The sequence below is a fragment of the Haemaphysalis longicornis genome, unplaced genomic scaffold, assembly GCF_048455015.1.
Source record: "Haemaphysalis longicornis isolate Haplotype H1 unplaced genomic scaffold, Haemaphysalis longicornis Haplotype H1 scaffold_10, whole genome shotgun sequence".
Taxonomy (NCBI): domain Eukaryota; kingdom Metazoa; phylum Arthropoda; class Arachnida; order Ixodida; family Ixodidae; genus Haemaphysalis; species Haemaphysalis longicornis.
This window is the reverse complement of record NW_027526204.1, coordinates 99,708,548-99,722,387: the sequence shown is the minus strand read 5'-3', so window position 1 is coordinate 99,722,387 and position 13,840 is coordinate 99,708,548. Positions and strand designations below refer to the sequence as shown.

Genomic DNA, 13,840 nt, shown 5'->3' with positions numbered 1-13,840 from the left:
CGTGTAGGCATTTCGCTGCCGCTGGGGACCGTCGAAGGTTCACTCCCGCCCGCCAGTACCCGCCTGCTTGCATGCGTTTGTTCAGCAAGTGGTCTGGCCCGCCCATGGACCTTTGCACATCAAGCAGCTTCGAATATAGGGGTTAAGATTAAGAGTAAGAGGAGGTCGGGACAAGGCGGCGTTGGGGTGTAAAAGATGGAAAAAAACGCCGATTTATCCCCCCCAGGGTCCGTCATATGAAGCGGACTGCGTGAACCGTAGTGTCGTATCGTCCGGGTTTTTGATGCATTTCTATGGGGAGTCTGCAAGACTGTGGTGATCCGGCATAAGAAGCGGGTCCGTCGCAAGTCCGGGGGACGCATCAGTGGGGTTCCACTGTATTACAGTGTCACCTGCGAGCACACTGTTCTGCGGAGTCTAGTTTGTTCGTTGGAGCCTGCATGTTCGCCTGTCCCTCAAACAGTACAGTCTTCTCAACAACGTAGTCTGCGGGGACACGATTTTTCTAGACAGTCCTTTAGAACGTGAGCATTTCAGTGTCAAGAGACATCATCACACACGAGTTGTCTGATTGCAGCTATCTTTTGGCAACCTGTTAATTCCCTGCCAACCAACCAAACCCCCCTTTCTGCCGTCACTCGAACAGCGCTGTCAGAGCTGGCAGCGTAGCTAAACAACTAAACGAGAACGCGGCCACACAAAGACCCCGCCCTCTTTCTACTTCCTTCAACCATCATGTAGAAGTGCTACTTTCACACGATGGGAGTCAGTAGACCACTAACGATGTAAGCAAGAAACAGGGAAGGGAGAATGGTCGGAAAAGCCTTCAGCTGTCCCCAGCCCAACTGACAGAGCAACGATCATCCAGGCGGAGACCAAAGAGAGAAGCGCCTCCCTCACCGCGTCGGTGGGCACCAGTTGGTTGGACACAGTGGGAAGACGGTCGGGGTGCTCCTTGAGCTGCTGCACAATGTCCTGCACCTGCTCCACAAACACGTCGGCGTGCTGCTCGGCCAGAAGGTTCGTCACCACCTGCAGGCAGAGGAGGGATAGTTACGATCATACCCCACGACAGTCGAAATGCCCAAACGCCGTGCAGAGTGCGCAGCAAACAGAGGCCGCACCAGGTTGTTGGCGATGTCGCGGGGAAACATGTCGTGGATGTCGAACTTGAATGTGACCGTCTTGCCCTTGGAGGACTCGAGCTGGCACTCGACCACCGTGCCGGCCTCCACCGACAGCACCAGCAGCCGCGGCCACCGCTCCACCTGCGCCCGCCGCCGCTTGGTCGCCTTCTTGCGGAGCTTCTCCCGCGCCGAGGCGCTCGAGTCCGTCAGGTCGCTCGCCTCGCTCGCCGAGTCCAGTGCCGAGGCACTGCACACGAGACCGGCAGTGAGCGCAACATTGTGCACGGCTGAGCCCCTCCTCCCCCCATCAGTTTTTGCGTCGACTGATACATCCTCGATGTTGAAACTTCAGCGGGTTGCTGGTACACAACCGAAGCGATAAAAACAACTCGACGAACGATTGATTGATTGATTGATTGATTGATTGATTGATTGTAGGGTTTAACGTGCCGACGCAACGCAGGCGATGAGGCGCACCGTAGTGGAGGGCTCCGGATTAATTTTGACCACCTGGGGATCTTTAATGTGCGCCGAATTCTCGTACACACGGGCGTTTCTGCTTTTCGCCTCCACCAGAAAAACGGCCGCCGCGGCCGGGAATCGAACCCGGGACCTCGTGCTCAGCAGCACAACACCTTAGCCACTGAGCCACCACGGTGGATAACTCGACAAATGAGACACAAGAAAGAAGTGTCAAACGCTTGTGCTGTTTTTTTTTTTTTTCCTTCTCCCATCAGTTTGGATGCCCGTATCCATAGCTAAGGCGACGCATTTGCGCACCAAATGGAGGGCACTCCTCTCAACGTTACGTAAGGCAATTCACAACCTTGACAATACAAGAATCCCGGCTCGATTTGGCCTGATACATCCACAGCAGAGAGATGAGTGACTTACTGCAAAGGTGGAGTTTTTAAGATGCAGATGGCGATGCAAAGAGCGGCACCCCCCTTGAGTCTACACCTGTACCCAACTACGAACTGCTGGTACAAGCATAGCCAACAGAAACAGAGAGCTACAGATTAACCTTCTCAGATACACTCGCATTACTGTCCCTGCTAAGGTACCTTAGTACATGTTGAATGCTCACTTGCGCAAAAAAATGACAACAGAACTGAACACACGACACAAGGCACTTTGTGTTGTGTGTTCCCTTTTGTTATAGTTGTAGAGCATTCAACATGGAATACCAGTTCACCCAAACCTACAACTTAGGTACCGAAGTACAGTTGACCACACAAGTGCAAACATATCTTGCTGCTTTCATTTTTATTGCATACTTATCAAACTTATTGCAGTGAACTGTCGACTGGCATCAAGAAGCAATATGAAAATGGCAAGAATGCCTTAAATTTATAATTTTTCATGGTACCTCGAACAAAAGTGTTCAGAGAGAGACAATTGTAAACTTAGTTTTGGACCCTGAACGGATTTTCGCAGCAGACTTGAGTAGCACGCAATCTGAGCTTGAACTCACCTGTCACCGCGAAGGTCATCGTAAAGCTGAGATGAGACAACAGTGTGTTGGGCCTGGGGTGGGCAAGTGTCCATGTCATGGGTCGAAGCCTGGCTGGTCAGTTCATCCTGTGGGCGAAATACGTAAATGGTAAAGCACCCAACACATGCTTTGACCACAAACTGTTCGCACGCGCCTTTTCCACTTTTGTGTCCCATCCACCAAAGCAACTGTCAGCCAACCAAGTTCCGATCCTTTGCTGGTGGGGCATTTCTCATTTTTGGATTCCCAGCATCCCAATTAGGTGAAACAAGTGTCTATTCGCATTTTTGAATGTTGAAATACATACCTTGAAAAGATTTCAAGTTTACTAACAGTGCTATTCGACTTGAATCCAAATTGAATTTCGCATCATTTGCTTCCATGTTCGAAAACTGAACATTTGCACGACACTGATAATTTCATTTTGCTAAGATGTGCTTATCATTAAGGAGAGGTGTTGCAATCAGATAACAGCAAAAAACGAAAGTAATGAAGCCACTTGCACAATTCCACCAACTCAGAATGACAGAAAAACGACAATCTTAACTGATATAAAGCAAAACCTTCCTAGCATGCACCGGCCTCAGACATAGTTAGTACAGATGACTCCCGTTAACCGAACTCCGCGGGGACCGCAAAAAAACTTCCAATTAAGGGGGGATGTGGCTTTCGAAATCAACTTTTTCATTAATAATTTTGATGAAAAGTGGCACAGTAACTGGAAATGCTTGTGTGATACCCCAATAAAACTTTCAATGCAATATTTTCAGAACATTTTTATTTATAAAATTTCCTTCCTGTTTACCTTGTACCGAGCTTGAGCGGCTTATAAAACATGATAGAAAACTTTGTTCAGGGTGCTTTGAATTCCCAAACCAATAGACGAAGTCGTGACAATCTTAAGATTTTTTATATAGGACAGTTTTTCTAGTTTTCAGTTTTTTACGGGTAAATGTACCACAGGCATGTAGCCTGAACGACTACTGGAATAAAAAAATTCACAAAAAGCAAACCTCAAAAACCAAGCATGTCACGACCTGAATTATTCACCAAGGAATGTAATGCAAAAAATGGAATCGTGCAGCCTTCTCGTGCAGTTTCCAGACCAAATGGGGGGTGATGGCTTTCGATGCAAAATAGGTTAGCTGGTGGCCTGTATTGCAGTGGACAACTTCCCTATGCAGTGTTGCCACCATTGAAGAACTTTTTTACTTCAATTTGAAAGCTGACTTTCAGCTTCTTTTACGTTTTACAACCTTGCCTGGAGCAGCAACTTAGCACTCACACGTGCAGGTGTTCATTGCCAAAAGTTTACACACCACGAGAATACAAATGAGCTACTTTGAAGGTTGGTATAATATTCTGCATAACTCCAGCTTCAAATGCATGCACTTTTTTTTAGTACTCTTGACATTTAGGGCACCCAATATTCCTCGCAGCATAGCCAATATGCACTAAACTATAGATGTACGCAATGGTATTAATAATTTTCCTAAAAAATTCAAATAATTAAATGCTACGAAAGTAAGGTATATTTTTACGCCGTGAACAGGTTTTTCCTGTTCCAAACTTATTCCGAACTCAGACTTGTTAACATGATTACTAGAAGTGCATGGGAAATGTTGCACAAGAAAAGCAATTTGGCTTCCGCGCATCGTGGCGCATGTTTACTGCAACATCATATCATACCTTGATTATCCCTGACATGGCTTGTCAGGTCGCTTTTACGATTAAATCTAACGTCACAGGCATTATTACAACTCCAATCATAACCGGTTGCGCAGCCAGGTGATGATCTAATGTGCAGAGGCTATGCTGTGCACGCCACAGCTTTTGACGTGTCAACCGTTTCTTTGCCAAGGTTTAGCAAGCCCACTGTCAAACATAGCATTAACTAAGCGTGTAAACATCGCAAATAAGACGAAAAGTTCACTTCGCAAACCACTATCGCAAGGCTCATGATTTCAGGCATTCTCATCGCGATAATGTCTGTGTTGAATTGCACAGCAGAGAAAATGACTGAATAGAAACTTGGCCGAGCGAAGCAGAAAAAATGAACGCGCACTACGAAGTTCAGGCAGCCGCCACCTTGTGTTGCCGCAGCAACGCCCAATTAGGAGGGCCGTTTCAGTGCACGACGACTGGAGGGCCAATCACACTTCAGCCTCTATTTTCAGCTTCGTTTGCGCGACCTACTTTTTCTGCCGTTCGTGCGTTTGTGTATGAACGAATATAAAAGAGACGACCTGAACCGGAAATAGGATTGCTCGCCCAATCTAATGATACCAAAGTGGCACCGTTGCAGAGATACAGCGCTCCGAAAATTGCCGTTTTTTTTTTCGCCCTTTTGCGCTGATATTTTATCACCGTGGCTGACAAAAGTATTTTTTTATGCTACTTTGTGGCGGTTTTTGGAGGAAAATTTTCGCAAATGCACAGAATATAAAACATAGAAGCTGAATATGTGGCTTAAAAAAAAAAAACAATGTTCTGGTCATTTTTCTGAAGTTGAATGTCGCGTCCCCCCTCAACCAAATTTCCAGTTAAACAAAAAGCACAAGAACGGCATTGTCATTGGCCCGCAACAAGTCTGCCTTCTTGGCTTCATTCAGAATCTCAACTGTCGTCCCCAATGACGGCCACCTCGATGCGGCTTATTCGAAATAACTTCCAATTTATCCAATGTAATGGGCTTTCGTTTCGAATTATCGAGCGATTCCTTCCATTGAATTGCATGCAAAATTGTCGGGACAAGAACATCATTTCCAATTACTCAAAAATTCCAATTAAGCGACTTCAAATTATTGAGAGTCAACTAATTAAAGTGAGCATGAATGGCCAACTTGCACAGCTTAATGAGGTGCTGCTGTATTGGAGAGGTTAGGAAACTGCAGGCATGGCAAGCGAACCCTGAAGCTCTGCACCCCCACAAAGTCCAGAATGTCACTCGACTTAAAAGTTTGTTCAATGCGTCCACACAGCAATGCATCATTCAAAGCTGCTTGAAGTTCGTCTCGCATTCCAAGTGACTCAAGGCTGCAAGTGCTGGTCAACTAGTTTACGACGGGTTCACCAAGCTCTCAAAACAGAGTGCTGCCCATAACTGTGTAAGCATTTATATCTCTGAAGGCGTAAAAACAAAGCACTAAAAATCAGGCTGGCTAACATTTAATCTGAATTTGTGCCGCTAACATAACAAACTGTCGCTGCTGCCTTCAACAAGTACGATAAGCCTCGCATTATGAACTGCACGTCCGCTATTTCCAACCAATATGATAAGCTCACATTATTGAGGGTTCAACAAAATGCCGTCTTTTCAGGCATGAGAATGAACAAACGAAAAGTGAACATGGAGCACGTAAAAAAAAACATACTTGACGTTTTGGAACTGCATACGGGTTCTTTTCACTGAGGTCTTAGTCGCAGTTTCAAAACGTCTTATCTATTTTTTGTATGTGATCAGTGTTCGACAAGCTCACAGCTGTGCCACTATCTGCAATTCGTTGCAAACTTTTTGTTTTCACACAGGAAACTAGGCAATCAAATTCAAAGACTTCCCCCATAAAACTGGTACCAAGACATGTAGAACAAGAACATAAATTGGCTGTACACACTTCCAAAACGTACCCAAGCAGTCATAACGTTGCACACGCCACTACCAATGTGCTACCACTGTGCACTAAGCAAACCCTCCGTGCGAAGTGGAGCATCTTTGCAGTGGTGCCAAACACCCCGCGTGCACCCACAGTCAGGCTAACTATGCCACAGGGTGTCTACACCACACCAACGGTGTCTACGCGAAGGAATACCTGTCCTTCATGCACAGAGTGGTCGTGCCAGACGGGCTAATCAGAGGCAACTAACTATGTCAACATCTCGTCGCCTATGGGTGGCCAGTGGGCAGAATATGGCAGCAAAGATAGTCGTGAGAGAGCTTGCAGAAGATGAAAAAAAGTGTCAGGAGGAGAAGAAGAAGAAGAAGAAAGACGGCGAGAGAGTCGCAGCACATAAGATTCGGACACGCGTCTTGCGGCAAGACGACGCGAAGCCGGTCCAAGGAAGGTCGACCGTAAGACGATACGCCTTATCGGCGCATGGTGGCACTATGTGACACGAGTACAGATTGGAAACTTTACTAGGTTAAGCGGGCGCTGTAATAATATGCCATCACCTTGCAAGCTGCTGTGGCTACAAATCAGCGCAACACTAACATACAGTCCGAACATTGCTTGGTATAAATCAAAATCTACCTTTTGCCAAACTAAGACATTATTCTAAGTGTTGGCCACGGTTTATTTCCAAAGCTCGGACCAAGTGCGTGCACTTGTCTTACGCTCTCCATCTCTAGCTCAACTGTGGAGCTGCTCTTAAATCCATGCCCTCCACTTCAGAGGACAAAAGAGTACAGTTGAAGAGAGCATACATCATAAAATTTGCAAAAGTGCCACACAGGCTACATAACGAGTACTTTTAAACCTAGCACTAGGCCTCAGTAACAAGTGGTACTGGCAATATCTGCCATCTATGATGTGCCCTGTTGGGGCCTCTACGTATGAAGCAACAAGAGCACTTGTCGAAGCAAAGACGGCACTGGTTTGTTTCTGCGCATTGTTAACATTGCACAGGCCTGATTACGTGAACAGCAGCAGCATATGTAAAAAGCCGAGCCAAAGACAGATGAAACCAAGGTGACAGCCTGGCAGCACAAAACCAACTCGCAGTGTCCCTCGCCACAAGCTGTCCGCAGCATCCCCGCACCACCAGGTCCCCCCCCAAAAGCTGCGACAGTTCCCTCGACCACCAGACAGAGCAACAGAGGTAGGCACCCCAAGGAGCTAAGTGGGGAAAGGGTGCAGAAAGCCGTGCAGCGGTCCGAGCGCAGCGTTGTGGGAACTAAAACCAAGAAGAAAAAAAAAAAACCAAGCCGGAGAAGAAGCTCGCAGCAGAAGGAGGTAGATGACAGCAGCCGCCACCGACGCGCCGCATCCCACAAGCCTTCGGGCAGTGGTGGTGGGGGGTGGGGGAGGAGCAAGCGGCAGGGGGTGTGTGCGGCACCACGCGGCGGGGCACTACCTTGGCCAGCGCACCCCCGGCCCCGGGACCAGGAGCGCCCGGGACGGTTCCCGCCAGGACGGCACTCAGCTGGTGGCACGAGGCCGGCCGGACCAGGGGCATCGCCGCCGGCACGGCCGAGGGCGGGGGCGGGTCCGGCACCGACAGCTTCCGACTCGCCGCTGCCGACACCGCAGCCTCCACGGGAGGGGGCCGGGCCGAAAAGGTGCTCCGTACGAGGCTGCCGCCCCGGACACTGGCGATGGTGGTCACCCCCTGCGCCATGATCCTCCGGCCCGAGGCCCGGAACGATTGCTCCATCTCGCGGCCGAGCAGCGCCGCCTCGAGGCGGCCCGCGTCGAGCGAGGCACCCAGCTCGCGGCGGGGCCGGCCGGCGTCCTCCTCCGACGCGGAGGAGGCCCCGCCCCCTGCTCCGCTGCGGAGGTCGTTGGTGGACAGGGAGCGCGCGGAGCCCGAGAGCTGGCGCGAGTTGCGGCGCGCGGGTGGCGGCAGCAGCTCAAACGCGGAGGGGGCAAAGACGTCGCCGCCGGCGACGCACGCGGGGACCGGGGTGAACGAGCGCGGGGGAGACAGGAGGATAACGGGGCTGTGGGGGCTGCCCCGCGCCAGGTGGACCAATCGCGGGAGCTCCTCGAGAGGTGGGGGGCGGGCCCGGGCTGTGGCGGGGGCGGGGCCTACCTGCTGCAGGGGCGGGGCCTGCTGGCCGGGGGGCGGGACCGAGACGGATCCTTCCAGCACGCTGGCCAGGGGAGGCGCAGCGGAGCCCGCAGCCGCGGAGGAGGGCGGGGCAGTGGGCTGCAGCGCAGGCACCTGAAAAACCGAAACCACACACAAACGGTATTCATCACAACGTGTGGAGTATGTTCTGTTACCCCGAATAAACTGCACAAACGAAACCCAAAGGAGACGTAATAAGGGAACAAAATGGGTACAAGCGAGAGGAACCACATGCAAAATGTGTTCTCTCGTGTGTCCATCTTTCAATCTTTGTTCAGCCTGTTTAATCCCGGCGATAACACTGTATGAAGTAGACAGTCGAAAGTCTTCATTAATGCTCACATTTTTCTTCTTGGGCCCCACTTGTACACAACCACGCCTGCCAGAGTGCTGTCGTCGCGTGCACAACCCTAACCACCACTTCAATGTGCTGTTCCTGCAACTAGCCTTCAACATCAACGCCAACCTCATGATTTGAACCATCCAACGCAATAGGTGACCGGTAAAAAGCACATAGGCCCACGGGTATGTCGTCTGCTCCCACAACTTCCAGTTCGAGATCTCGCCAGGCCTCTCGTACGCCGTCGGCTTTCACGCGCGTCCGCGTGTTGTTTATTTGTCACAGAGTGCTTACCTTTCAGAGGAGTCCCTAGTAGGGACCATCATTGTTATTCATTGAATGTGCGATGCATGAGCGTTTGTTTTTTAGGTGGAAACAGATAAACAACAAGCACACGCACGTGTGAAAGCCACCAGCCTACGGGAGGCCAGGAGACCTCTCGAAACGGAAGGACAGGGCTCCGCGTGAGCTATGTACCCATGAGCCTTTGCGCTTTTTACCAGTCACCTATTGGGGTGATAAAAGCAGGTTGGGGTGATAAAAGCAGGTTCGAAACAAAAGCAACGAACACATACCTCGTTACTGCCCCACACGAGAGATAAGCAGACATGCACATGAAGGAGTAAGGCCCGCCCATTCTACATTAGTACTGCTTGCCAGTGGTGGCAGTGAATGAAAATGTCCGCTTTTCGCCTTCTCGCTGTGCTTCGTGTAAGAGCCCAGTGCCCACGCATCGTGCCATACTGTGAATGCGAGGCTAGCACAGCGCTCCTCTCACCATTTGAGGTGCTGGGCTGGCCCGGCTAGCAGACACGGGAACCGTGCTCGGGACGGCCGCCCCCGCTGCACTGACGTACTGGGGCTGCGGCTGCTGTGGAAGTTGCTGTTTGAGAAGGCAGGGAAACCGTCAAGTTTAGGATTAACTCACCCAACAAGGTTACATCTGGGGTGCAAAAATCCATAGTGAAAAGCTAAGGCAGATCAATTCAGAGCACCTAACCCAACCTAACCCAACCCAACTCAACCTAACCTAAACTCCCATGTGTTGGATGTCAAATATCTTCAGTTAGTTGAAATTAATCCAAGGCAGCCCTCTACTACGGCGCACCTCACAGCCCAGGTGTTGTAACTTGGCTGCATTAAACACCCAACTTTTGAATTTGAGCACTAGATGAATGCAGCGTCCATGGTTTTGGAATGAAAGCCAGCCATGTACTCAGTATGGGTCATCGCGAGCAAAATGAGAATTCGCCTGGCTACACCTAAGCTTTATCCAAGAGAACCTCACTACACTAGTGTAAGCCAACAAAATCTCGGGCCATCTGCGATGCACTAAAGCAGAGGCTGACAAAAAAAGCTCGCTGCACTGGGGCCTTCTAAAGAAATGACTTAGTAATACAAAAAAAAGTGTTTGGTGCGCAGTTCGACAAAGCATGGTCAGGGTGTGCTAAAAAGAGCAGAGCCTTTTGGAATACGCTACACACATTCAGCACTTAAGATCTCCTCCCTCACAACTTTGGTCTCTTCTGCTCTTCCTAAACTGAACCTCAAAACATAAATTTTTAGAGGCCACGCGTGGCTTTTGGGGCATTAACTCTGGGAAAACTTAAACGCCCCGGGTTTCTTTAACTCTAAACACTGTGCACACTGGCAATTCTGTATTTGAATTTATAAACAAGAGGGCTGATACACACCAGTCATACACCTTTACATGTGGCATTACAGTGCCTTAGTCAAAAGCCCTCAGCCACTGCCACCTACCGTTAGCCTAATGTGTACCACGCTTAAAGGGGACATGAAGACAAAAAGCAAGTTTGGTTCATTCAAAAGACTGGGTCGATAGAATCATACTGACACCACTTTTAAGGTAAACTTCGCTCAAATACGCTGTATAATTAGGAAAAAAGGGAATGGTCATGCGAACCACTAGCTCATTTCCTGCAACAGAACCTATGATGACATACCAGCCAGCTCTGCGATTTGCTGAGGCCGGAAAACGCAAACGCAAATTAGGCAGAACTTCTAAGCTTGCTGAACGAGCTATTTGCACTTAAATTTAGGGCACATTCTTTTTAAAGCAGTAAAAACGATGGGAGAAACAGTGGAAGTTACAAAAGCACACATAAACATTGAAGTATTCATGCATACTGCTGTTGGTGCTGCGCGCACTATGCTTGGTTTAGCCGCACAGGACTGTGGGGCTTAGGGGTTGTCTCAGACGACACTGGCCGAAAGATGCAAGCAACAGTGTCTTACTTGACCATATCTGTCGAGCGAGCTTAAATTGATTAACTTCACAGTGAATAAAACATTGTTTGCTTCCAGACATGTGCTGGGGGCCCTACAGAACACAAAATCTTTCGAATAAAACAAACTTGTAATTGTTCTTCATGGCCCCTTTAGCTCTTTCACGACGGCGCCATAGGCAATTGGAAGCCGGTGTCCGATGATTTCAAATCTCCCACAAAATCTGAAACGCGCGCTCCACAGACAACTATCGCCATCTGGTGTGTTCATTGGCAACTTTTCTTTCAATTTCGGTTTTGTTTGTTTATGTGTCTTGTGTGGTGGCGGTGTAGCAAGAGAAATTTGAACCGAAGGTAGAGGGGAGCAGGAGGAAAAATGGCGTCGGGTTTGCGCCGCGCTCCCGCACAGTCGGACTTCTGTAGCAAGCACTTTGGCAGCTCCTGCTGCTGATTTTTCTGATTCCAGCAGCTGTGAGGGGTCAAGCAATGATGTAGGATCATCAGATTTCAGTTCGGATGACGAAGCTCCGGTTTAGGTGCCTCGCACTTCAACAAGCGCTGGCAGGTAATTTCGTTGCGACTCTGCGCTGTATTTATAAACAAAACGTGCTTCTTATCTGACGACTGCGGTTTTGATTTTGTGTTTAGGGTCTCGACAACGTACGGCCAGGATATTTTGCCAAATGCACCGCGCCATATCGCGCTATCACCTTCAAAATAACCTGGCGCTCATGTCAGATTAGCGCTGCAGGGTTCAGGTGCGACGCTTCTCGAGAGCGCTGGATTTTTTTCTTGTTTTTTCCACCGAACTGATAAGGGTTTTGTGTGAGAACACAAAAAAGTATACTTGGATGCGCATTTTACAGAGACTCACTCATCCTTGAGTGCCTTCACAGCGTGGGAAAGCCGTCAGTTCCACTAGGTTGACGGGCCCTCAAAAATCGAAAACGTGGTGTACATTGTTGATTTATATATTGAATCATAGCCAAAGAACGTAGGAACAATTTGTATATCTTAAAAATCCTGAAATAATTTTTATTCTTGGTAAAATTGCCGATTTGTGTTTTTCGTATACTTTTCTTGGGGGCTTTTTTCTGATTACTTGACGAATAAACTGTAAGTAATTGTATCTTTGACAAAACTATTGCTCTGTGTTTGGAAGAGCAATCTATAAGCTACAATTTCATGCATAGCAAGGCTAAGTGTGTCCAGTAGCTCAAGAGGAAAAAAACGTTTTGTGGAAGCACTCAAAATCGGCCGTTTTTTCGCCGTAACGAAAGAGTTAAGCCTCACACAACCGGGAAGTGTGCAGCTACAGGCATTCCGAACCCTAGGCCCCCTGCACCGAATGCCTTCCCCCATCCCAATTTCCTGCAACCAGGGAAGCTGCTACAGCAGGGCTGAGAAATAAAAATGCAGAAACAGGAGCAAGGGAACTGAAACATGCACAAATTTAACACACACACATGCACACGCACGCACACACAGAGAGGATAAAAATAACGGAATAGCCACTCTACCTGCACAAGTAGCTGCCGGCATCCGGCCTGCATTGGAGAAGAGACGACGGGTGCAAAGGCACCCTGCAGGTTGCCAATCCGGTGGGATGCATCGCTAGGCGCGTGCAACGTGTCCTCTGGAGAACCTTCGGCTGCACGAAATGAGACAGAGAGAGAGAAACCCCGATGATGATGATCGTTGTGCTACATGCGCCAAAGTTACGCCCGGGCTTTGAGGCATGCCGAAGCGGAGGGCTCCGGATTAACTCTGACAACCTAGGGATCTTCAATGTGTGCCGAAACCTCAAACAACCACGGGTGTTTTTGCTATTCGCCTACGACAGAAAAGCGGCTGCTGCAGTCGGGAATTGAAGCCACTGAACAACCGTGGCTGAAGAAAGAAAGACTCTAACGAGTTCATTTTTAACGTGAAAGTATTGCATGGCCCACTGAAAACAAAAAAGCTGACGTCCGGCGTCTGTAGCACCAAAACGGCTCCTAAACCCACGTGATTATGGCCAATGGCGTGAATAGAACAAAAGTAAAGTAATCAGGGGCGGTTCCAGGTTTCTTCCAGGAGGGGGGGGGGGGGGGGGGGGGGGGGGCTTATCAGTGATGATGATGATGATGATGGTGAGGCATATAGTGGCCTTTTTTATTACTTAAAACTTTGGAAAGCCAAAAATACAAGAAATAGAAACTACATCAACTAGACTTTTTCTATTACCTGAGGGGTCATCATCTTGGGGGTATAAATGCAAAAATTAAGGGGGCTCAGGACATCTGGACCCCCCCTCTGGAACTGCCAATGAAAGCATCCGAGTTGTAAAGATTTAGCATAGATAAAAACCAAACCCAGAAGCTCTGAACTGTGAGTGATTGATTGATTTGATTGATTAATTGATCGTAGGGTTTAATGCGCTGACACAACGCACACGATGCGGCGCACCGTGGTGGACAGCTCCGGATTAATTTTGACCACCTGGGGATTTTTAACCTGTGCCGAAATCTCGTACACACGGGCGTTTTTGCTTTACCCTGCGTATCCAATGTCCCCACAGCTCGATGACTCTTGCTCACTAGAGCTGGAACCAGGGCCTGTGCTGCGGCCTTCGACTTGAAAACTTGTTGGAGACATGCACTGGTGCCTACACACGCAATTTCAGCATTCTAATTACACAAGTAGCGATTAGACGAGCAGCAAAATACAATCCCGCAGAGTGTCTTTATTGCCCGGCAATGATGTGCCAGTCTGACGAAAGATGGCGACGACAATGATGAAAGGACACATTCCGAAATTAGACACCAATGCTTTTCTTGCGATGCCTACGTCATAAGGAGTG

General features: G+C 48.9%; 1 protein-coding gene across 10 annotated transcripts in view; it reads right to left on the bottom strand.

Moving 5' to 3' along the window:
- The window catches only part of Wnk (Wnk kinase), a 202,495-nt gene that overhangs the window by 37,477 nt on the left and 151,178 nt on the right, over positions 1–13,840 (bottom strand). For all 10 annotated transcript variants that reach the window (XM_077690157.1, XM_077690152.1, XM_077690154.1 and 7 more), the window contains exons 8-13: positions 12,519–12,649; positions 9,531–9,635; positions 8,374–8,505; positions 2,602–2,708; positions 1,125–1,374; positions 901–1,032 (exon numbers count right to left, since the gene is read on the bottom strand). In XM_077690157.1, the coding sequence (XP_077546283.1) occupies positions 901–1,032; positions 1,125–1,374; positions 2,602–2,708; positions 8,374–8,505; positions 9,531–9,635; positions 12,519–12,649 (857 nt within the window). The remainder of the gene's footprint in view (positions 1–900; positions 1,033–1,124; positions 1,375–2,601; positions 2,709–8,373; positions 8,506–9,530; positions 9,636–12,518; positions 12,650–13,840) is intronic.